The 25,263-nt window shown below is 38.8% G+C and overlaps 1 protein-coding gene across 2 annotated transcripts in view; it reads right to left on the bottom strand.

The window, feature by feature from the left end:
* Window positions 1-25,263, bottom strand: part of LOC129000572 (39S ribosomal protein L2, mitochondrial) — an 85,033-nt gene that overhangs the window by 2,921 nt on the left and 56,849 nt on the right. Inside the window, exon 4 of one of the 2 annotated variants that reach the window (XM_054427620.1) lies at window positions 7,214-7,319. The exons of the other annotated variant lie outside the window; for it this stretch is intronic. Within the exon in view, the coding sequence (XP_054283595.1) occupies window positions 7,214-7,319 (106 nt within the window). The remainder of the gene's footprint in view (window positions 1-7,213; window positions 7,320-25,263) is intronic. 2 annotated transcript variants of the gene reach the window in all.

The following is a 25,263-nucleotide window of genomic DNA, read 5'->3' as shown; positions in this document are numbered from 1 at the left end:
TCCCATAGTCCAAGCCATCTCCAAGCCAAATTTAATTAAAATCGGACAATAACTACTCGAGTTATACTGTTCACGGACACATTTATAATATCTCTCTATATATATCTATAATATTAAAACAAAACAGTGTTTTTTTTATTTCACGATTCTGAATCAACCACTCGACGGATTTTCATGATTTTTGTGTTGAAAGAAAGATAATTTTGAGAACTAGGGAATGTCATAATTTTAGTTTAGGGTCCCAGTTTTCTAGAAATTAAGTTTTAGTTTTTAAAAAGTCTAGCAGCCGACGCTAAGATTCTAAACTAGCTTTTGGCATAAAATAATTTGCTTAACATAACAGCTGTAAACATTCAGCTTTTGTGTCACAAATTCAGCATTTGGATAAAAATGTAAAGACATACTTAGGGTTGACTTATTTATACTATGTGTAATGCTAATCATTGATACGTTCAATTCTTCTCTAAGAGGATGACAGATTAATTAAATATACATAGTAAAATACTAGGATGTTCAAATTATTTTTTAAAGCAATCTTTGTAATCTTCGATTTGTTTTAGAGCAATATAATTTGTTTTAACTAACAGCTGGTTAAATATAAACTATGGAACTATGAGGTTATTTTATGTACTCTTATTTTGTCATTGATTATAGGAAATAAGTAAGATTAGTAGAGATAATTAGACCACAGTTTAAAATAGTTTAGACCAAAATTAATTAAACCTCAGTACAAATCAAGGCTCTGTACACGAGTCTTGATAAAAAAGGATAAATGCAAATTATTTTACTGCTCCACTTTTCAAGGAAAGATTAGAAAAATAACAGTGTTTACATGTTTTAATTCTTCATGGTAGCTTTCTGTTTACAATTAATGTTTGTCTGCTTTAACTTTGTTTGGATTAGGCCCGGAAATATTGATGTCATAAAAAGAAGATCAAGAATAATCAGGAATCACGATTTTAAATTACCACCACAACCTCAGCCGGGTTTTATACAAAGATAAACAGATGGATGACATAGATTGAACACAACGTCAACATTGACCTAGGATACTGCAATTAGACAAACCATCCTTTTATGAAATCGTGTTCAGTTGTGGTTACGTTTGGGGGTGCCTATATCAGCGCCCCCAAACGTGAAAATATCACTTTTATTTCAACTATGAATATACAGTATTATAAAGGGTGCGCCAAAAAAACCTGACGGTTTCTGTTTTGTAATAAGTCAGCTGTTATACTAGCTAGAGACCTCATTGTTGTAGTGAACGATTGCTTATGTTATGCCATTTTTAGGTTATGTTTGGTAAAACATCATGTCGTCAAAAGAAAGTTACTGTCTAGTGTGGTGCAGTGTGGTGTGGCACTGTTTGGAGTCATCGGACCATATGTTTTTGAGGACGAAAGTGGGAACAGCCCCTGTCACTGTAAACTCGGAACGCTATTTGGAAATACTGAGGGGGTTTTTGGTTCCACAACTGCGGATGTTATGAGGGATAGACATGACTAACAAGTGGTTTCAACAGGACGGCGCAACTTGTCATACAGCCAATTATTCAATGTCAGCTTTGCGTGAACTCTTAGGGATCTCTTGGTTTGGTGATGTGCTGTGGTCAGCTCGATCCCCAGACTTAATTTTGTGTGACTGTTGGCTGTGGGGATACTTTTTGTTTCGAAATGTCAAACCATCCCTGAACTCAAGCAGTGTATCAGGGAAGAGATTGCTTCTATTCATCAGGCGAGGGTGGCTGCAAATATGCAAAAAAATGGGAAGCCTGTGTTTAGGAGAAGGTGATATAACCTGAGTGATATAATTTTTCATAAATGAAAATGGCATAGTCGTGTGTACAATATAACGTTATTTAATACATGAAATTGTAGTTTGTTCTTGAGCTATTTAGTATTAAAAACCGTCAGGTTATTTTGGCGCACCCTTTAGTTTAAATGAACTAATATGGGAAATTACTATGTACATTTATTCGATGAGGGTGGGTAATTATCAAGGATAGCACTGATAACGGTATGGATAATAAACATTAACAATTACATCATTAGCTTTACTAGCGTGTTTACTTTTTTATATTCCTGCTACATGTGACCAGTTCTTTTTTTCAAATGAATGTTATTTGAACCCAACAGCTGTTTCAAAACAAACTGTTATTGTTTTTACTTTTCTTTGTTTACACTTATTTATTTAGCAATTAATTGATGTTAGGACACCAAAGTTAAATTATGTGTACTATGAATTTTATTGGATATTATCGTTTTATTTTAGGTCGTTTCTATTCAGACCTACTGGAAATTGTGTATAGTAGTTGTATTGTGGTGATAATAATTATGGAAGAGGCAGGTATGCGATGGAAGGTGGTATCGTTGACTAGGTCTATACACTTCTCAATTGACTATTACTCTCTCTACTATAGGCTACTTATAATCAGTCTGTGCGAATCGGCTGCAAATCTCACTTCAACGCTTTTCACATCGTAAAAATTGCAGAATTGCTGTTTTATTGTAAATTAAAATGGTATAAGATTACCTGTTTCTGTCTGTGATCCTAATTTGTAGTATGAGCTACCGGTTTCGAGGTTATAACCTCATCATCAGGCTTCTTGTCACTCTTGCGAGGTCGTCGAGTTTTATAAACACACAAAACACTGACATTTAAATAAATAAGTTACAAGACATTGACGGATACGATACGAATATATTTAACATAAAAAACTGGAACTAGTTCCTACACGACGCGGCACGGGCAAACGTTTTGTCATGACTGGGGTTGTGGCTGACCTTGCTGCCCCCTCCCGTTATCAGAACAATGCCGATGGTATTTTTGCCTCTCATTATTGTAGATGCGAATCGCTGCGTCGTATATTATGTTTGATTTAAATGATGTTTGTTCATTTAAAACTTTTTGGGGTTCTGACTTGATGGCTTTATATATTTCAAACTCTTCCATGCTGTTTAACAAACTTCCTTTTCTTGGGCAGAGATGTAGTATTTTTAAATTCTTCTCAAAACTTGTATAATTATGGTTTTCATTTATTAGATGGTTGGCGAATGTTGATTTCGAATCAGATTTTTTACTGGACGGGATGTGTTCTTTATATCTTATATGAAATGAACGAGATGTTTGGCCTATGTGATATTTTTCACAGTCATCGCACTGAAGCTTGTAAACACCAGTTTTGTCCTCCTTCCTGGTTGTTTGTTTATTATTATTTTCCTTCAACATTGAGCTCAGTTTGTTGTTTGCTCTAAATGAAACTGTGACATTGTTTTTCGCCATTTCCTTCTTTAATGTGTGATTGAGGACAAAGCCGTAATCAGCGGAAGCAAAACGTTTTCCGGGGGTGGGTGGATTGGTCTCAGTTTTTGTATTTTTATTTTTATGTCGGGTTACTAATTTGTCAATAATTGTGCTTTTATAACCATTGGCTATTGCGATGTGTTTTATAATCAGAAGTTCTTTTTTATAATCAGCAGGATTTAATGGGATGGACAATAGCCTATGGACCAAGCTGTTGTATGCGGCCATTTTTTGATTATAAGGATGATGTGATGAACAGTGTATTGTTTGGTCAGTAGCTGTGGGTTTCCTGTATATACTGAAATTAAGTTTTGAGTCGACCTTTGTGATTTTGAGATCTAAATAATTTATTGAATCATTATTCTCTGTTTCAAGTGTGAATTGTACATTTCTGTGGATCTTATTGAGATTGTTGTTCATTAGGTTGAGCTGTCTGATGTTGCCATTAAACAGGCAATTATTGTAAAATTATCGGATTTAAAATGCATATCGTATAGGCCTATGATGGAATAAAAACATATTTGGTAACACAACATTTGTTCACAAGATGATTTTTCACATTAAAACTGCAAGAAACTTTGTCTTTATATGTGTAAACTAGCTGATCTGAATTGTACACGGTTTTAATTGACTACTGAATTCCCGTACGTAGGACGGGCTAACACCTCGTATATATTAAAATTATAGTGATTAGGACTACTATTATGATATATAAATACATTATTGAAAACTAAGTTGTGACCCAAAGTTCTAGGGGGGGAATTAACTAGTATCATAGACTAACCAACACAAGTAGACTTCTCATCCCATTGTAAATTTTGAAGCACGTTTTTCGTGTCTAGTTCATGTACGTGACACAAAGGCGCTAGTGTCGATGAAACTTTGTTTCCATTATTTTAGGGTTAATTTCTTGATTTGTGCTTTACTGTTTGGTTATATAACTAGGGGACAAGTTATTGTTTATGATTAGATCGTATTATTTGCTTAAACGAGGTTTTAAATGGCTGTAATAACGGGAAACAAATTGTAAACAAAACACGACCTCTACATAAACCGTACATGAACTAACAAAAAAATTGTCTTCAGCTGTTCCATAAGGATGAGAAATCTACTAAGGGTGTATGTTTTATCTATGCTAGTATCCACAAAGTCAGGCCAGGCCTACCCCTAGAACAGCCACACTCAAATTTCTTCCCCGGAGTGCTCAGAAGGAGCCGAGAAAAATCCAGGGGTCGATACGAAGTTGTCACGGCTTTGACTGATCAATTTATTTAAATTTAATCGAAGGCTCAGAGCTCTAGAAGCGCTCAGGATATCCTGCAGATGCTCAGTAAAAGCTATTTCATCCTCACCTTCACTAAAGTGTTTTTGGTAAATTTGCCTAACTTTTAGATTGACTCTGTAGGACCGACGAGTACTCTATCTTAGCCAATGTGATATAAATACTCGTATTAAACTTTAAACTATTTGGCTGGAGGTAAGCGTAAGCCCCTCAGGGGGGATGTGGGCCCTTGTGGCACCCTTCCCTCAAGACCGCTGTGAGTCAGTTAATCTGTACTGTGTCCTTTAGTCACAGCCTACATGGGGTGCCACTGTTATCACTAAAGGCAGCGGATCTATGGTGGCAGAGTGAATGTCTGCCCTAGGGTCGGGGAGCAGCGACACTAGTATGACCTGAGGCCGAGGTGATGGACACCGGTCCGGGCTCAGTGTCAATTGAGCAGCAGGCGGAGTGAATGGATCACGGTAAGGCTGCTGCACTGCCCTCCAGTTCTGGTATGTGTGCAGCGGTGCTGGAGTAGGTATTGATGAGCGGAGTGTATGGAACACGGTACGGTCTTCAAACTGCTAACCTGGTATTGTTTCAGAAGCTATGATGTCTGCTAATCAAACTACGGAAAATACCCCAGGTGGGTCAGCGCCTAGGCGTGAATCCCACCCCTCCAACTTGGAGGGCTTGCCCACGGATTCTGGGGAGGGCAAATTATCAGACAATGTTTCAGAGACGAAGGTGGAGGGGGGCAAAGAGGCTTTTGCCAGGAGCTCCCTCAATGCTAGATCTCCACAAAATCTTGGTATCGACGACGTTCAAATGCTTGAGGAAGCACACAGGGCTTTGGCGGGTAGTGTGGCTGACTCAAGCGCCCATTCAAATCTAACCCTGGGCTCTACCTCTGAGGTGGCAACACCAGATCTGAGCGTAGAGACCCAAGCATGTGCAACTGTTCCAGAACAGGAGAGAAGACAACGGCCATCTTTACCCCCTAGTGTGTGGAGGACACAGGTCAGGGCAAGGAAGGAGGCTGAGGGTACTTGGCTTTCAAAAGCTGAGTACAAAAAATCCAAAGGGTTTGTCAACAAGCCCAAGAGGAAAAGGCAGACTGAAACTCCTAGTCCTGCTGGAGGAGAGGGCTCTGGTATTTCTCCTATGCGTAGAGTTTCAGGTCCACCGCAGCAGCATCAGACTCAGCAGACCCCAAAGCGGCCGAGAAGGTGGGATGTCCCACCCCCGCCGCCAAGGAGCGCTGCAGAGGGCGATGCCAGCAAGGACTTGACCTTCAAGGACCAACTCTTGGGCTGGAAGATGGCGATTGTTCCGGAGAACTATCCTGACGATAGGTTCACTGATGAACAATTTTGCTTGTTACAGGAGAAACTGTTTGAGATGGTTATTATGGCCGCCACTCCTCAGCAGATCCTGAAAACCTACAAGGACAAAGGTGCCCTCGCAGTCATGTGCGGAAACGAGGAGACCAGAGATTGGCTCAAGGAGGTGGCTGTTGGTCTGGGTCCGGTGGGCGTGGGGGGGCCGAGTGTGATTGTGGGGGATCATTAAGATCTCCTGCGTACCACCAAGGTCCTTCTCCATACCGACTGGATCCTGGCCAGGAAAGATCCTAAAGAAATCTTTGAGTTTGTCCAGAAGCTGAATCCTGGACTGTCAACCAGAAACTGGAGAGTGGTTAGTTGCAAGCGAGAGGCGGAACACCAAACTCTGGTTCTGGCAATTGACTGCGGGAGTGCCAAGTTCCTGAGGGACAGGGGCTGGAGGATTTTCTTGGGTATAACAAGGGTTCAACTCAAGGTTCTTTCAGGTGCTCCTGATGAAGATCCGAATACTGCAGGCGAACCTACAGCACAGTAAAGCTGCCACTGCGGTACTCTGTGCGAGTACAGCGGGTGGGGCTTTTGACTTTGCCCTTATCCAGGAACCCTGGGTTAGAGACGGCAATATAACGGGAATGGGGGTCTCTAGGGGCCAGGTATTCTCGGCTCAGGTCCGGAATCCTAGAACCTGCATTTGGACTAGTAATGACACCATTTGTGTGCCGGTTCTGGAATTTTGTTCCAGAGACATCACGACGGTAGAGGCCAAATGCAGGGAGTCCGGACGGCGTCTTCTACTTGCTTCAGTATATATGCCGCAAGATGAGCCCACGCAGCCTCCGCAAGAGGAAGTTAGGAAGCTGGTCGAGCACTCGGCCAGGACCGGCGACGACCTCGTGCTGGGCTGTGACTCCAACTCCCACAACACTGCTTGGGGATGTAGGGATAATAACGCAAGAGGTAAGGCACTTCTTGAATACTTAGCCTCTAATGGTCTAATGATTGCTAATGTCGGTTCAGAACCAACTTTTCATAGCAGGGTTGGGTAATCTGTAATAGATCTTACTATAACCAACGTGGGGATCAGTCACAGAATTCTGGATTGGAGGGTATCCCAGGAACCTTCCCTCTCTGACCACAGACATATCATGTTCAACATTGGTAACTTTTCCTTGGAAAAGATTGAGTTCAGGAATCCCAGAAAGGCAGATTGGGATATGTACAGATCAACTCTTAAAGAGCGCATTGAATGCTTTGACACACAGTTCCCTTGGGTCAGAGACACCAACACGCTAGACCTTGCCTCTGGGAGCTTAGGCGAGGCCATTGTCACGTCCTTTGACGAGAGCTGCCCGCTAACGGTGAGGAAGCAGGGTAAAGTGAGTTGGTGGACCACAGAGCTCACCAGCCTGAAAAAGAGGTCTCAGTTCAGGTGGGCGAAGAGGACAAATAATTGGGATGGCTACCATAGATTGCTAACCCAATATAATATGGCTGTAAGGAGGGCCAAAAGGCTCTCCTGGAAACATTTCTGTAGCAAGCTAGAAAGTGTTAGAGATACATCTAGGATATACACTGTCCTAACAAAGGACAACTCCTCCAAGCTAGGCCCCCTTAAGGAGCCTGGGGGAGAAATCTAGTCCCCCAGTAAGTGTTTCTTCTGTGTCGGAGCTTCAGGACAATCAAGGTAATTTAACAGAAAATTTTCTAGAAAAACTTGAGAAGAAAATAGAAAAGATAGTGCAAAATGCAATTGAAAGTAAGTTTAAGGAAATCGGTGTTTCAATCATTGATTTAGAAAGATCTGTTAAATTTTGCTCTGATAAAATTGACGACTTTTTGGTTAAAATAAATGATACTGAAAAACGTGTCTCAGATTTAGAAAAGTGTAGTAAAAAAGTAGCTGAGGAGAACCAGAAGCTGAACAAAGAAGTTGGTTCACTAAAAAATCAACTTGAGGAACTGCTTCAATATGGACGTAATTCTAATGTTATAATAGAAGGTGTACCTGAAATTGAAAATGAAAATGTTCTACAAGTAGTGAGTAAAATTGCAACTGCTATCAATGAGCCTATCAACGTAGAACAAGATATTCAGGCTGCACACAGAGTTCCTGTGAGTAGCAAAAAAAATAAAAAGATTCGCCCGATTGTTGTACAGTTCAGTAACAGACAAAAACGTGACAATTTTTTGAAAAAGGCTAAAAAAGAAAGAATTAAATCTGATGTTCTAGTTGAAAGTTCTCCCGCAAATGATGTTTTTGTAAATGATCACCTGACTCCTTTCTTCAAAAAGCTATTTTATGAGGCTAGTCTAATCAAAAAGGGGAAAAAATTTGAATCTCTTTGGATCATGAACTCGAAAATATTTATGAGGAAAAGCAAGGACAGCGAAGACATAATTAAGATCACCAACTTTGACGATTTGGCTAAAGTTAAATAAAGCTAGGTTGATTGGTACAAGTTTAAATGGACAGACTAAATTCATTAAGAGTCAAGTTATAGATAATTATTCAATATTATTGTGTGGACACAATGAAAATCCTAGACATGCTGGTTTTAAGTACACTGATAACAACTGGACTTCAGATAGTTAACTTAGCTTCTTATCTACAGGGTCACAAAGGGCACTTTATCCTGCTACTGGATTTATCAACTTTTATACTCCAACCTCCTTACAGTATTTTTCATGGACATTATTTTAACTAGGTGTTAGAAGCTTTGAAAAAATTGCTGAACAAATAGTAATGATCCTGATACTGTACAAATTAATTAAATTGTAAGCTTTAAAATTCCCTATATTAGCAAAACATTTAAAATCTATAACATATTACAGTTATGTGTTGTAGTTTTTATTTTATTTAATAGTTTATAATTTGTTATAACCTTTTAAAGATAATAAATTAAAATATTTGTAACATTTTAATGAACTCTGCATCACTTATAAGTGGTTTAGATGAATTTAATAAGTTGTTGGACAATGAAAAGGGAATTCTCTTTTTGCATCAAAATATCAGGAGTGTAAATAGAAACTTTGATAAATTTATCTCATATATTAATTGTCTAAAAAATAAGCCCCATGTTATAGTCCTTACAGAAGCATGGATGGTAAATAACGAGGAGACTGCACTTTATAGTATTAATGATTTTAATGTTTATTCTTCTTGTAATTCTAATTTGCGTAGCAGTGGTGTTATCGTTTATATTCATCAATCTATCTCCTCAGTCTTTTGTGAATGTTTTATTGAAGGTTGTGACACTGTACTAATTTCTTGTAGTTTATCAAGAGTTAATTTTTATATTCTAGGCATATACCGTTGGCATTCATCTAACTCAAGGGATGTTATTCAGGAGCTATCTCAAACGTTATCTAGTATAAAATGCCATGATATTATATGTTTGGGAGATTTTAATATAAATGTCAAGCTGGATAATTTTGAAACCGATTTTTATCTAGACAGTGTTTCAAACCTGGGTTTTGAACAATTAATTGATATTGACACGCGTGTTCAAGGTAATTCTTCTTCACTTATAGATCACATATTATTTAGGTCCAGATTATACAATGCAACAAAAATATCTGTAATAGAATCAAATATAACTGATCATCGCACAATAGCTTGTCTAGTTAATTATGATTTATGTATTAAATATGTGAATAATATTTCAAGCTTCTATGTAGACTATAATGAATTAAAAACTAAAATTGTTAAAACTACTTGGAATGATGTGTTTGAAACATTAGATGTTAATTATGCTTATGATATGTTTTATGCCAAACTTTTAACTTTGATTGATAGCTGTACAATTTCTCGAATTAAGCATTTAAAAAATAAAAAAATGCTTAAACCTTGGATGAATGCTGGTTTGCTCAAGGCTTTTACTGTTAGAGATAAATTATACAAGTTACTCAAAAGAAATCCATCCCAAAAAAATAGAGATAAATTTGTTAGTTATCAGAACAAAATAAGAGATTGGATTAAGGTTGCTAAGTTTACATATTACAGTAAATTGTTTCATGACAATTTTAAGGATAGTAGGAAGCAATGGCGAGTAATAAACAGTATTATAAAAGGTCAAGGTTCAAAGCATTCTGATATATTGCTTAAGAAAGAGGGTTCTCTTATTAGTAGTGATAGAGATGTAGCCAATATTTTTAATGAATATTTCATTCAAGTTCCTGAAACAGTTGCTGCCTCATGTCAAGATCCCTCTCCTCAGTGTCAGTTAGTCTATTCCCAATTTTTTAAGACAGTGAATAGCTTAAATTCAATTTTTTTTAGTCCCATCACTGAGCATGAAGTTGCAAAATTAATTAGTACTCTTTCCCCTCACAAAAGTACAGGTGATGAGTTCCTTTCTGCAGCTATTATTCGAAATATATGTGACGAGATCACTCCAGTTTTAACAGAATTGTTCAATTTAAGTATTGCTAGCGGTTGTTTCCCTGACATCTTAAAAATTGCCACAGTAGTTCCCATATTTAAGAAAGGAGATAAGTGTAACGAAGAGAACTACCGCCCAATATCACTGCTTCCTGTGCTTTCAAAATTACTAGAAAAATTAGTTAAAAATAGACTCACTGGATTTTTAGATAACAATAATTTTTTTTCACCAAATCAGTTTGGATTTAGAGAAGGCCTTAGTACAGAGTTAGCACTTCAACACTTTTTGACAAATATTTATGGAAACTTAAATAGCACAACTCATAATAAAACAGCTGGTTTGTTCTTAGATATTAGTAAGGCATTTGATACTATCGATCATGTTTTGCTCTTGAACAAACTAGAATCAGCAGGGATAAGAGGTGTACCACTTTCATGGTTTGGGTCATATCTTTCTGGGAGGAGGCAGCTGGTTAAAATTAAGAAGAGCAAAAGTAGTATCCAAAGTATTAACTTCGGTGTTCCCCAAGGATCAGTCCTTGGTCCTATTTTATTTTTAATTTTTGTCAACGACTTGTGCAGTGGTCTTTTGAATGGACGCCTAACAGCGTTTGCTGATGATACAGCATTGTCATACTGTGCAAGCACTTTGGATGAGCTTCATCACATAATGCAGGATGACCTACATAAAATATCACTTTGGTTCAGTTGCAACAAACTTTGTCTAAATGTTTCTAAAACAATCTTTATCAATTTTTCTTTATCCCAGTCAAATGTTTTTAATGCACCTTTAATTTTACATAAAACAGATTGTAATAAAACTAGTTGCTTATGTGATTCTATAAAACAATGTAATGTTACCAAATATCTAGGTGTACTTTTGGATGAAAATCTATCATGGAAGATGCATGTAAATAATTTAAAGAATTCATTACGTTACTCACTTAGATCTTTTTTCCACCTCAAATATTGCTGTCCTCTTCCCATCTTAAAACAGGTTTACCACTCTTTAATCAATTCTAAGCTTGAATATGGAATTTCTTTGTATAGAGGTGCCTATGTGTCGAATTTAAAATCTTTAATTACTTTACAGAAGAAATTTGTCAGATTAATATGTAATGTAAATTTTTATTCTCATTCTCTACCTTTATTTGTAAGTCATAATATCCTTCCCTTCAGATATTTATATATTTTTAAAGTATTGACTATATTTTTCAAATTAAGTGGTAATGCAGGACCAACAGTTGATAACATTCACAATTATTCAACTAGACAAACTGCACATAACATTCTACGTTTACCCAAACCAAACTGTACCTTGTTTAAGAAGTGTTTTATTTATTTATCAATTAAAATTTTTAATGTCATTCCTGTTTCTGTAAAGCAGAGTAGGTCATTTAGTGTTTTTAAGAAATCTTTGAAAAAGTGGCTATTAACCAAGTCATATGATGAAATAGAACAGTTGTATTCTTAATAATATTAGTAAGTAATGTCTAGCTCAATGTATTTGCTTTATATTTGTAAGTATCTGTATTTCAGAGTCTGGGTTTTCATTGTTTCCTTCAATTTCTTAAAATGTTCTCATTATTATAGTTACATACTTTTCGTTTTACTTCCTAGATATTGGTGAATTTGTTTTCTTTGTTGTCTTTTCCACAAAAGTTATTGGACTAAAGGTAAATTTAATTTATAATTCATTTTGTTACCCTTTTCGGAGAATTTTTTGTTATTGTTAAGTATTAGTTGAGACTCCCGCCCACACACAGAAGTTTTAATCTTCTTTGGGTGTGTATATTTCTTCGCAAGTTAAAGCAAACTGTTTTTATTTAATTAATTAACAATAAGTTTTTTATTACATTGTAAAATAATTTGTTTTATAGATCTTTGTAATTTTATTGTATTACTTGTGGAGAAATAAAGATTTATTATTATTATTATTATTATATTATTAGAAATGCTGTATGAACCTAAGGAAGTGCTAAAGCTCATGGCGGCCACCCACTTCCCTGGCTGCATCATCCCAAGCGAGCCATTGGTGCCGGAGGATGAGGAACAAGCTGTCGCAAGGGCAAACAACACTCGGTGGAGGGTTGCGTGCCACATTGTGACACACAGTCGTGTGAGATGGGCCATAGGGTCACTCATCCCATACAAATCACCTGGACCTGACGAGGTAAGACCTGTCTGTCTCCAGCAAGGTATCGATATATTACTTCCGGCAATGAGTAAGTTGTTCAGGGCCAGCTTGGCCCTGGGACACATTCCCCCGGCCTGGAGCATCTCAAGGGTGGTTTTCATCCCAAAACCTGGTAAGGCAAGTTACACGGATCCCAAGTCCTTCCGTCCCATCTCTCTGTCCTCATTCCTGTTGAAGACCCTAGAGAAACTGGTGCTGAGGTATGTGGGGGACACAGTCCTCAGAGTCAATTCAATTCAATTCGTTTATTCACGGCAGAAGCCATTGTACAATAATGCCATTACATACGGGAGATAACAAGCAATAATAAATACTAAATAATACCACAAGCAATAACAAATACTAAATAATACAATAGGTGAATACAAGATGCATAAGGATAGTAATACTACTGAATAGAACATACAAAATTAGTAACAGGTGGACTATGAACAAAAGAAGCTAGCATTACAAAAAGATATGCAAGAGGATATCAGGTGACGTGCGAAAGGCATAATAATAATACTGAAAGAGAAACAAGATGCATACAAATCATAATAGCAAGACATGTAATAATATTAATAAATAGTGCCATACAATAGTGAGTAAAAATCAGACTCTGGACAAACCAAAAAAGAAAGAAGCTAGCATTGCAAGTAAAAGTACAGATGGTTAACGAGCAAAGAGATATAACTGAGAATGAGACACAAGATGCATACGATATATAATAACAAGACATAATAACAATAATAATAATAGTGCATACAATGGTAATAAGTAGCTCTGACCAAGACAAACACAATAACAGGATCGACATGAATGAGAGGTGATGTATAATTAGACCAAGCATGGTCATGATTAAAAAAATAAAAATTCAAAAAAATAAAAAATAAAAATTCAAGGTGCAACACTACATTGACTCACTACACGCTAGGCTCACAACACTCAAAAATGCATCTCTTCTGAAGGCAGTAGGACGAACTCCGAAGAACTCCAGATGGGCGTTGTTTCCAAGACGCATCAGGCGAGGTACAGGACTATGGTACATGTATGAGGTAGGGTAGTGCAGCTTGGCAAAAACGTTCTGTAGCCGTGTTCTCTGAGGAACCTGGAAGTTCAACATCTGAAGAATCTCGGGGCATTCCACCAGGTAGTTGACAATTTTGTACAGGAAAATCAGATCTAATGCAGTTCGTCTTGATAAGAGCGGCAGCAATTGTAGTTGAGCTGCAATATGATCAGTATTAACATCCATATAGCGAATCCCTGCTCGAACACCAACCAGGCGAAGGAAGCGCTTTTGAACCATTTCCAAGGAATTAATATGGCCAACTTGGAACGGAGACCATACAGTGGAGCAATATTCGAGAATAGGTCTCACCAAGGAAACATACAAGATCTTCAAAGTATTGGTAGAGAAAGCACCACTCCTTGAAATACGGGCAATTAAACCCAGTACAGAATTGGCCTTCATGCATATTCTCTGTATGTGTTCACCTGGGTCCAAAGTAGGGGTTATGAACACTCCAAGATCCCTAGCCCCATTTACTCTCCTTAGCTGAGTGCCTAGAATTGTGTAGTCGTAGACAAGCAAGTTCTGACATCTTCCAAATGACATAACTACACACTTTCCAGCATTAAGTTCCATCAGGTTATCGGTGCACCACATGACAACGGTATTAAGAGCTTCCTGGAGTTCATGCTGATCTTGCAGAGAAGACACTTTCTTGTAGATTTTGATGTCGTCTGCGAATAATAGATACTCGCAGCCCAACGAATCCCCAACGTCATTGACAAACAAGCTGAACAAGAATGGTCCCAAGTGTGACCCCTGTGGTACACCAGAAGTCACCTGAATCGGTTTGGAGATGTTGTATGAAAGCTTGACTCTGAGTGTACGTCCCGACAGGTAGCTGTCAAACCATTCCAAAAGAGGGCCGGTGATACCAAAGGCATGCAATTTCTTAATGAGAATAGCATGGTTCACTCGGTCAAAGGCCTTAGTAAAGTCTAGGTATATACAATCGGTCTGTTCACCCAAAGAGAAAGCAGAGAGGACATTGCTGGAGAATACCATCAGGTTGGTGACAGTGGATTTGCCAGAACGAAAGCCATGTTGTTGAGGGATGATTGAACTCCTGTAGGTGAACTCCACAACATCTAGAACCAAACTCTCAAATAACTTTGCCAATGCGGACTGAATAACTATTGGCCTATAGTTGTTGACGTCATCTGCATCACCACTCTTGTGAATAGGGACCAGAAATCCAGGCTTGAGGTTTCGTGGAAAAATGCCTCTTCTAAGAAGGGAAGTGAAGAGGATTGAGAGATGGGGGGCCAAGCTGTCCGAACAAAACTTGAGTGCAGCAGGAGTTATGTCATCCGGACCTGCACCTTTAGAGACATCCAAATTCTTAAGTTTCTTATCCACGTCTGAGGCAGAAATATTCCAGGAGGAGAGAGTAGGACCAGACATATGTAGGCTAGGAGCGGGATGATCTGCGCCAGGAGTCCTATAAATCGTCGAAAAGTAATCGGCAAACAGGTCGCACATCAGCGAGGGGTTGTCGGCTGATACACCATTGTAATGGATACTACTGGGAATGCTTTTGGTTTTATTTAAAGATTTTACATGACTCCAGAAAGATTTTGGATTAGATCTTAAACTGTTCTCAACCCTCTCTAAGTATGATCTATGGCAGGCTTTGACCAAAGATTTACATGTGTTCCTTATAGTTCTGAATTCATCGTAAATCTCGATGTCAAGTGTCTCTTTAAACCTTTTGTGTAGATGTTTTTTCTTGTAGACCAGAGATTTAAGTTTAGGAGAAAACCAGGCAGGGAAGTTGGATTTCTTAATCACTCTAAGAGGTGAACTTTGCCGAATACAGCAGGAGAGACTTTGGCAAAAATTCTCAAAGTAGCTTTCAACATCCGGTAAGTCAGATGCAGGGTAGTTAAGGGACTGAATCCAATGGTTGACGTTCTGCAACTGACATTTCTTGAGGTCATAAACTAAGACTGATTCATCAATGCAAGGAGACTCGTGTAGCAACAAGGATATCTCAAGGGCAGGGTGGAAGTCCTCTTGAGGGAGAAAAATGTCCAACGCTGAAGAGACATTAACATTCGTAATATTAGTAAATACCAGGTCGAGTAGATTTCCCCGTGAGTTGAGGACTCCATTCCTCTGCTGTAGATGCAAGAAACTGGCCAAGTTGATCAAGTGCTGAGAGGCCAAATTACACTGAGACACGGAGTAGTCTAGCCAGTTTGTATCAGGCAGGTTGAAATCACCAACTATTACTGTGCCAGCATTCATGTCGCATAAAGAGGCTGCCTCTTCAACAGAATCACAGAAACTGGAGTAAAGGGAGCTGTTAGACTGAGGGGGAATATAGACTCCTCCAAACACTATGGTTTTGCCAGCAAGTTTTACTGACAAGAATAGGCATTCCACATTCTCACTGGCAATGCGTAGCCTAGTTGATACAAGTTCCTGACGCACTGCAATAAGTACACCTCCGCCTGATTTTTTGTTGCTAGTCATGACGGATCGATCACTACGATAAACAATGAACCCATCAAATCCCAGTTCGCAGTTTTGGATATCAGAAGATAGATTAGTTTCTACTAGTATAATAATATCGTAGAAGCATGATGAGACGGCTTCTCTAAGTTCAGATAATTTGGTTCGGAGTCCATTAACATTCTGGTAATAGACATTGAGGGGTCGATCACCAGAAACATCTACTCGTTTTTTGAAACTTTGGAAATTATTGCAGGTATACCGTTTCTGTACTTAATCGTAATATCGGTTTCACCAGCTTTAGTGCGCTTCTCTAGCTCCTGCTTCAGTTGTTTCAAATGAAGGCGTTCACGATCGGTCCTATCCCTAGTGATGCCAATAGTTGAAAGTTCTGTATTGGAGTTTTGAAGATCATTTTTACAAGCAGTAAACAGTTCAAGAAATATTTTTACATCTTCAGGACTCTTGAGAATAACTTTTAATGGTCGTGACTTGTCTTTATTCTGCTTACCAATTCTATAAAGTTTGAAATCCTCGGCGCGATCACCATAATTAATTGCCAGCATTAAATCTTTAATAAGCTTTTTGTCGTACGAAATTCTAGTAGGAATATCTCTGTTGGTGCTTTCAGGTAGGTCATGGACGATAATGTTGCGTGCCCGTTTGGAGCGATCCTCAATTTCGCCAATAATATCCTCAGGACATACAGCAGACTTTGATGAAGTCTCAAGAACTTCAACTTTCTCTTCAAGAGTGCCAATGCGTAACTCAGAATCAGATATACGATTATCAATCGATACAAGTTTGTTATTAACAGCTTTCATGTCATTTTTTATTTCCGCTAAATCAGATGATTTAATGTTGTCAACTTTTTCGACAAGACATTGAACAATTGTTGTGAGGTTTCTGATTTCTTTAAGCAAATCATTCGGTTGATCCATCGTTTTGACACAATCAGCACGCATACATTGCCAAATAAATTTGTCATCATTTGCAAGGCGAGTATAATCAGAGGTACTTATTTTAGCACAATCTTTATGGAACCATCTATTGCAGTCTGCCCGGCATTGCGCTCCTTGTTGTCGAGCCGTGACATCTTTCAAACAGATTCCGCATGGATGAGGAACGGGAACGGCTTCCGCCATGGTGCCTATTTGGTAGCTTATTCGGCTGAGGGGACTTTATATAGTGTATATTGCCGGAGCTTGATTGATGTACAGATGAGGATATTTAATAAAGTCCTTCTATGTTGAAAATCACAATCGATAATATATAAAATATATATATATTCTCGCCAAATTTGAATGATAAAATGAAGGTCCAAATTTCCCTTGTCAAAATATAAACAATATTCACCAACAGTAACTTCCTAGATAGCAGTGTTTGTAAACATTGAGCTATACTCCAGTACAGATGAGCTTATCGCAGGTGAGTACAAGGGTCAGTTCACCTGTACCTCGACCTGGTCCCTCCTTATCTCTCAACCTTATCAGTATTAAAGAATTTTCATGAAAATCCTATCTCATTTTATCGTTAAAATCAATTTTATCAATTTTTATCGTTAGTCAATCCCCTACATAGAAACCAGCACGCCTATACCCCAGGAAGATCCTGTGACTCTGCCCTACATCACCTGGTAAGCAGAATCGACAAGGCGTTTGAGTTCAAGGAGATTGCACTTGGGGCGTTCCTTGACATCCAGGGCGCCTTTGACAACACTGAAACCCAGGCTGTAATCAATGCTGCCAGAGCTCGTGGATTCCATGAGGTGGTGTGCAGGTGGGTAGAGTCTCTACTTAAGAGGAGGAAGGTAAGACTCTCTCTTCACAATGAGGTTCTGGAGGCCAGGACCACACGAGGGTGTCCACAGGGGGGTGTACTCTCTCCTCTTCTCTGGAACCTTGTTGTGGACGACTTAATTAGATCTCTCAGTGATAGTGGTGTATTCGTTCAAGGATACGCGGACGACATTGTGATACTAGTTATGGGCAAATTCAATAAAACGGTCTCCAACCTCATGAACACAGCCTTGAGGTCAGTTGGACAATGGTGCACAGAGGTAGGCCTTTCTATCAACCCCTCCAAAGTGGCGGTTATCCCCTTCACGAGGAGGCGCGATCTAAATGGCATAGGACCTCTGAGACTACAAGACACAGTGCTTGAAATGCAGAATCAGGTAAAGTACCTGGGGGTGGTATTGGACCGAAAGCTGCAATGGGGGCCACAACTCCAAAAGGTCATTGATCGAGGTAAGTGGTCACTCATGGCCTGCAGACGGATGGTGGGAGGAACCTGGGGGCTCAAGCCGGTGCTCATGCACTGGCTATTTGTCTCCGTGGTAAGGCCTGCCATGAGATATGGCTCACTCGTGTGGTGGCCCAAGATGGACTCAGTGTCGGCGGTGAGAGATCTGGCTGCCGTCCAAAGACTCGCCTGTCTCATCATCACGGGCGCAATGAGCAGCTGTCCGGGAGCCTCACTGGACTGCCTTCTTAACCTCACTCCGATTGACCTGTATGTCAAGGTCACTGCGAGGAGGACTGCCTACAGACTCCAGTGTGAAAACCTTAGGTTGGATGTTGGAGGATCCCGAGGTCACTCTCGGATCACTCAGCAGGTAAGAGGGGAAGTAATGGACATGCCCTCGGATCACATGCCGACTCGATTCTTCTTCGCCAGACCATTCACTGTCCTCCTTCCGTCCAGGGATGAGTGGATGTCCGGTGGGAATCCTCTTCCACAAGGCGACCTTGAATGGTATACTGATGGTTCTAAGGTAAGAAGTGGGACTGGGGCTGGAATTCATGGAGTGCAGAACGGGGTGGACATTTGTCTTCCTATGGGCACTCACCCAACTGTGTTCCAGGCCGAAATGACTGCAATTATGGTATGTGCTAGGGAAAACCTGAGGCTAGGCTTCAGGGACATCAACATTTCCATTTTTACAGACAGCCAGGCTGCGCTCAAAGCGCTTGACTCCTATGAATTCAATTCTAAGGTGGTCTGGGACTGCCTTTCTGCGGTATGTGACCTGGGCAGGCGCAACAAGGTAACGCTCTGTTGGGTCCCTGGGCACTCAGGGATAGAAGGGAATGAGGTGGCTGACAGGCTAGCAAATGTCGCGTCAGCCTCAGACTTCGTGGGACCACAGCCTTTCTGTGGAATCTCTCGTGGGCATGCATGTCACTCAGTCATGGCATGGGCTCAGGAGGAACACAGGAAAAGATGGGTTAGGCTTCAGCACCATAGGGTAAGTAAGCTCACCCTCTTCTCCCCTTCCCAGACGGTCGCCTCCAATGCCCTACGCTTGGACAGGAGGCGACTCAGACAGATCACAGGAATGGTCACTGGACATGGCTTTCTGAAATTACACCTGCATCGCTTGAGAATCCACAATGGTGACACTGCGTGTAGGAAATGTGGGCGATCAGAAGAGACTGCTGATCACCTACTCTACGACTGCACAGCTCTGAATGAGGTAAGGGACAGTACTCTTGGTGCAATGACAAGGGGCAGACACCTTCCTCAGGAGGAGCTCATTGACAGGATGCTTGAGTTCATTAAGCAACTCAGGTTTGACGGACTCTGAAGTACCATGTGGGGAGCGCAAAAAGCCCATCAGTGGCTGACGTGCAACAGAACAAGGTCCGCCCCTACAGAATCAATCAATCAATCAAACTATTTGGCTAAAGACGTTGGTAAATAATGTAAAATAGAATATAATGTAAAAACAATTCCTGCAGACTCGTCGGGGCCTAATTAATATAATTGAACCAAGAATTTAACCTGATAGGTTTAAAATAAATCTAATACTAATATTCGTAGCTGATTGATAACAATCCCCAGACTTTATTCTTTTATCCGCCAGATAAACTGTTTAATCAAACAGTTGCGCGTAATAATTATTCGTTAAGCGAAAGGATTTAATCCTAAGAAACTAATTAGATAAAATAGAGCTAAACGATAGATGGCCACCGCTAGCATAGATAAAAGGAGTATAGACACAGATACCCCACGCAATGCTAATATATGTTAACAATTTTTAGCCGAAAAACCGACTAGATCCTAGTCTCGAAACCGACTAAGCCCGGTTGCCATGTCGTGCAACTCAGTCGGTCGACCGGCCAAACTCAGCCGGCTGGGAGAAATTCCCTCGCCTCGCACCCGCAACGTACATACACTGCACGAGCACTTTACTCACGCACGCTCTTCTGCTGCTCTGTCCAGTGCTGAGCTTCAATAAAATATGTTTTTTTCTGATAATTTTAAAGACTTTTTGTGATACACATAACATTAATTGGTTGATTATTGTTGTACGTTTACCACAAACTAAAAATGTTATATACTTAATTAAAAATGTAATATAGATTTGTTTTCAATGTAAAAAATTAACTTTAAGACTGAGAACACATTTATTCAAATTATTGTTTTTTAGTTTGCAACAGTTCATAAAATTTTGTATAATTAAATAATATATAAATAGCCTATTACCAGTCAATTAAGCCTAAAAGCCTATTTAAAATATACTATGTTTAAAATCTATTTCAAACACAAGCTAAAGTAAAAATAATTATATATATCTAAACCAAATCTCAAAAAGTAATTTACCCAAATTAAATTTCATATACTATTAATTGGCCTGAGTGACTAAAAAGTGAACAGTGAACTTCAAGATATAGAAGACCTGAATACATTGTTGCTGAAAAACATGTGTTGGGTAACAACTGGATTTCCTCCTTCTTCTACCATGAACTAGCCTGGGTGAGAGTTTAAAAACTAGTTTGTATGATTTTTATATTATAATATTTTCTAGTAAAAAGTGAAAAGCTAAACCAATAGTCCAATAAACCAATTATTTCAAATAGTTTAAACAAGAAGAAATGTGGAAACTTGGAAGAAACTTGGTAATCTCCATCTTATTATTACAAACAATTCTATTTAGGTGTTGGACAATTTGAGAACATTAGCCTAATTCTGAGGTGGATCGAGTAGCCTCATAGCTGTTAAAATTTATATAGCCTAAAATCTTGATTCAAGTAAAGACTTTTGTTTTAGAACAATCTTATCTAAATTCGATATAAAATTATTTAGTAAAAAAAAAAAATCAAAGGCTAACTTTATTATCATAAAAAAAGTTTCTAATTAAAAGATTAGCAAGGAAATTGGTAATTAAAGAGAGTTCCAAGCACTAACCCTAAACCCTGAGGTTGCAAGTTTTTATATACAGGAGTCTAAGCAATATGTAACCTGTGCATTAAAACGTGGAGGATTTTTTGGTACTTTCCTGTTAAAGGGAAAATTCATTATTATCAATGATTTTTTTGATATATCAATACCTTTTTTTGTTTTCCTATCCATTATACAAATTGACAACTGATCTTGTTTAGGCTAAATAAAATAGTCTATTATATTGATTAAGATATGAAACTTTTCTAAGCTAACCTAACATAACCAACCAAACTTGCTGTACCATTTAAAAATCCCATTTGATAACAGAAAAGGCAAGTTAAACACGGAATTTTTAAATGTTACAGCAAGTTTGGTTAGTTATGTTGGGTTATTTTTATATTTTATTTGTTGACAGGTTCATTTCATTATCTTTTGTTGATACTGAACAATACTTATCGTAGTTGTCAGCTGATAAGTTTCAATTTGTTAATATCGATACATCGAGAAAAAAAATCATCGATAATAATGAATGTTCCCTATAACAGGAAAGTACCGATTTGTTTATATTTTAAACATTCCAAACAGAGAATAAGTGCTATTCAGGGTGTTTTGTACACATATGAACAAACGTTGTCATGTTATTCAGCTGTTAGTCCAAGCAAACTAAAAAAACTTACACAGGGATCGTTAAAAAAATTGCAAGAAAACGTTTTATGATTTTATTTTGTAGTGTTGGGTTTGCAGAATGACATACTAAAAGTTGCCAAAAATCGGTGCACGTGAAAACCACTAAAATCAAAATTTAAAATGGCAGCTTTTCCCAACATTGGACAAATTAAAAAAATATATTTCACATGCATTTGTTATGCACATTTTTCGAGATATTTACTTGGGACCACCTCCTGTATTAATTAGGTGGTTAGTACTTCATTTTGATAGGGAACACGTTTTTGGACACCATCTTGGATCCGCCATATTGGACATAGATAATTTTTTCCAATGTAATGATAGTGTTGTGACACATCATTACAAAATACATTTTTACACTAATTTCAATGCCGAAATCTGTTTTTCAATATTTTTTTTTTCATTTAGAAGATATACTCAAACGAAAACTCTCCCCCATACATTTCTTATGGACGTTTCGTAGTTTGATATTCAAAAAAAATTATTTTTCTTATATCTCCAGTTCATATTAACGCTTGCAGTTCGTTCTAGGCTTAAAATATTCAGTAATGTAAGGACTTTCATTTAAGCTCTTGAGCATTAAAATCAGACAAGTTAAAGACCAGTTACAAACCTCAGAACAATATTAAATTTAACTTTTTGGAAATATATTTTTATTAAAAGATTTATAACTCGGGTTGTTAATACGTCACCAACTTCTTTCTGGTCTCAAATTACTCAGTAAATGTTTGGCTTTGATTTTATTAAGCACTAAATAAAATCTGACAAATCTGAAGTGAGTCGTGGACCTTCATTTAACATAATGTAACATGTAAAATTTTGCCATGAATTTTTTATTTTGTGTAACGGGCCGATTTAGCTCCAATGCAATGTCACAAATGTAAATTTGTAAATCCCGCCAACGTTTGAGTCGGCAGCTTCCATTCGCACAGCGCCGGGCGCTCTGCGAATGCCCAACTGGACCTGCGCACAACGTCGTCCCCAGCCGTTGCACCACACGCAGCTCCTCGAGACAGTCGAGGCCAGGACACGAGAGAGCAGACTTCACGTTACCTGACAGTCGAGTCAGGGAGTCGATCATACCCACTACGAGGGCACGAGACAGACGACTGTCAACCACGCACGGGTCTCCGAGGACCAAGTACGACGAATCTGTATAAGGTAGTCATCACCTTGCTTTGACTCAGACATTTGTTATTCTGTTCGTTCAAGTATAGTGCAAGATCAAGTTTGATTGAGTATTCTGTTAAAGTCAGCTTAACGTAAAACTTACTTGCGCTAATTGTTCAGTATATTTATTCTTCGGTATATTGTTCAGTATATTTAGCATTGATTGCATTGCAGACATACATTGACATTTTGTCACTCACATAATTCGATACGTTTACTTGTAATTATTTATTGAACTTGATTGAACAATAATTACATTCATAGAAATTTACAATCACTCTCATCCTTCCATATAGGAGGAAACCATTTAGCTGTTGTAGTCATATTTACTGTGTGTTGTGTGATTTTAATTAACTTAATGGCTATAATCGAAGATATCTAACGTTTTGTGTGACGAATTATCTGTTTAAACACGTAAATACTGTGTGACATCAAGACGTGTGATCTGATGGAATAATCGAGATACTAGCCTATTTGTGTAATCTGTGTAAATATCACTGTAAACCATCCTTTCCCTGTGGTTCGCCCGCAGCATCCCCCGATGTTATCTGTGGTTTGCCCACAGAATTTAGCTGTAGTTAGAGATAATCCCCTGTGGTTCGCCCACAGCAAATAGTCTTAGTTAGCGATAATACCCTGTGGTTCGCCCACAGCAATTAGTCTTAGTTAGCGATAATACCCTGTGGTTCGCCCACAGCAATTATTCTTAGTTAGCGATAATACCCTGTGGTTCGCCCACAGCAATTAGTCTTAGTTAGCGATAATCCCCTGTGGTTCGCCCACAGCATATAGTCTTAGTTATCGATAATTGCCTGTGGTTTGCCCACAGCAATTAGTTATAGTTAGTGATAACTACCTTTCCCTGTGGTTCGCCCGCAGCATCCTCCGATCCTAACTGTGGTTCGCCCATGGCAATTAGCTTTAGTTAGCTTTAGTTCCCCGTGGTTCGCCCACGGCAATTAGTTGTAGTTAGTGATAACTTCCTGTGGTTCGCCCACGGCAATTAGTTTTAGTTAGCTTTAATCCCCTGTGGTTCGCCCACGGAAATTAGTTCTAGTTAGCTTTAATTCCCTTTCCCTGTGGTTCGCCCGCAGCATCCTCCGATCCTATCTGTGGTTCGCCCATGGCAATTAGCTATAGTTAGCTTTAACCTTCTGTGGTTCGCCCACGGAAATTAGTTCTAGTTATCGATATTTCCCTGTGGTTCGCCCACAGCAATTTACTATAGTTAGCGTTAATTCCCTAATTCCCTGTGGTTCGCCCACAGCATTTAGCTTTACTTAGCGTTAATTCCCTGTGGTTCGCCCACGGCATTTACTTGTAGCTAGCGATAATTCCCTGTGGTTCGCCAACAGCTCTTAGCAGTAATAAACTATCCTTAACAGTGGTTCGCCCACAGCATGTGTAAATAGATTAACAATACGTTTGTGTTTTATATAACTATATTTCAGGTGTTGCAGTTTTAGTAGTGAATACTACGTGTCATGAATAACGGAATTTTAGGTTGTTGTGGTGTAGACGTTATTAATACGTGTGTGTCTTAAATAACGGTATTTAAGGTGTTGTAGTGTAGATGTTACTAATTCGTGTGTCTTATATAACTGTGTGGTCGGTGGTGTAGGTCTAGTGCCTACTAATACTTGCGTGTTTTTATTTAACTGTATTGTAGGTGTTGGTGTGATATAATCATATTTTGCAACTTAGTTTCTTCCCTTTCCCCAAGATCGACGTATCCGTCCTAACTGTGGTTCGCCCACAGCGATCCGTCCTAACTGTGGTTCGCCCACAGCAATCCGTCCCGAACTGTGGTTCGCCCACAGCACTCCGTCCCGAACTGTGGTTCGCCCGCAGCGCACCTTTCTTTCCATATAGAGAACAAATATGGCAATGATGATAACGTGGGTTCGATTGTTGGAGATTTTATATCTTATACCCTGTGTCTGAGCCATCCGTTCTCTTTTCAGAATATTTGTTCGCCCTTAACTGTCGATTCATTAGACATTTCGACCCCTGGAACCGCAACCCATAGCGCGACTAGCTATCCGGCAACCGGATCAAAACCGGGCTCGTGTATTTTCCGAACGCCTCCCCTGGGAAAATACGTCGTAATTAAATTATTTTTATTTAGAAATTTGTCTTTGGTTTAAGACATATATCCCCAATTTTAAATAACTACCAATAAGTAATCTTTACAGGGTGTCTACTACATTATGGATAAAAAATTCATGGACAATTCCC

Source organism: Macrosteles quadrilineatus, unplaced genomic scaffold (assembly GCF_028750875.1).
Source record: "Macrosteles quadrilineatus isolate MER2022 unplaced genomic scaffold, UCM_ALF_1.0 Scaffold_1__1_contigs__length_201487025, whole genome shotgun sequence".
Taxonomy (NCBI): Eukaryota; Metazoa; Arthropoda; class Insecta; order Hemiptera; family Cicadellidae; genus Macrosteles; species Macrosteles quadrilineatus.
This window is presented reverse-complemented; position numbering and strand designations above follow the sequence as displayed.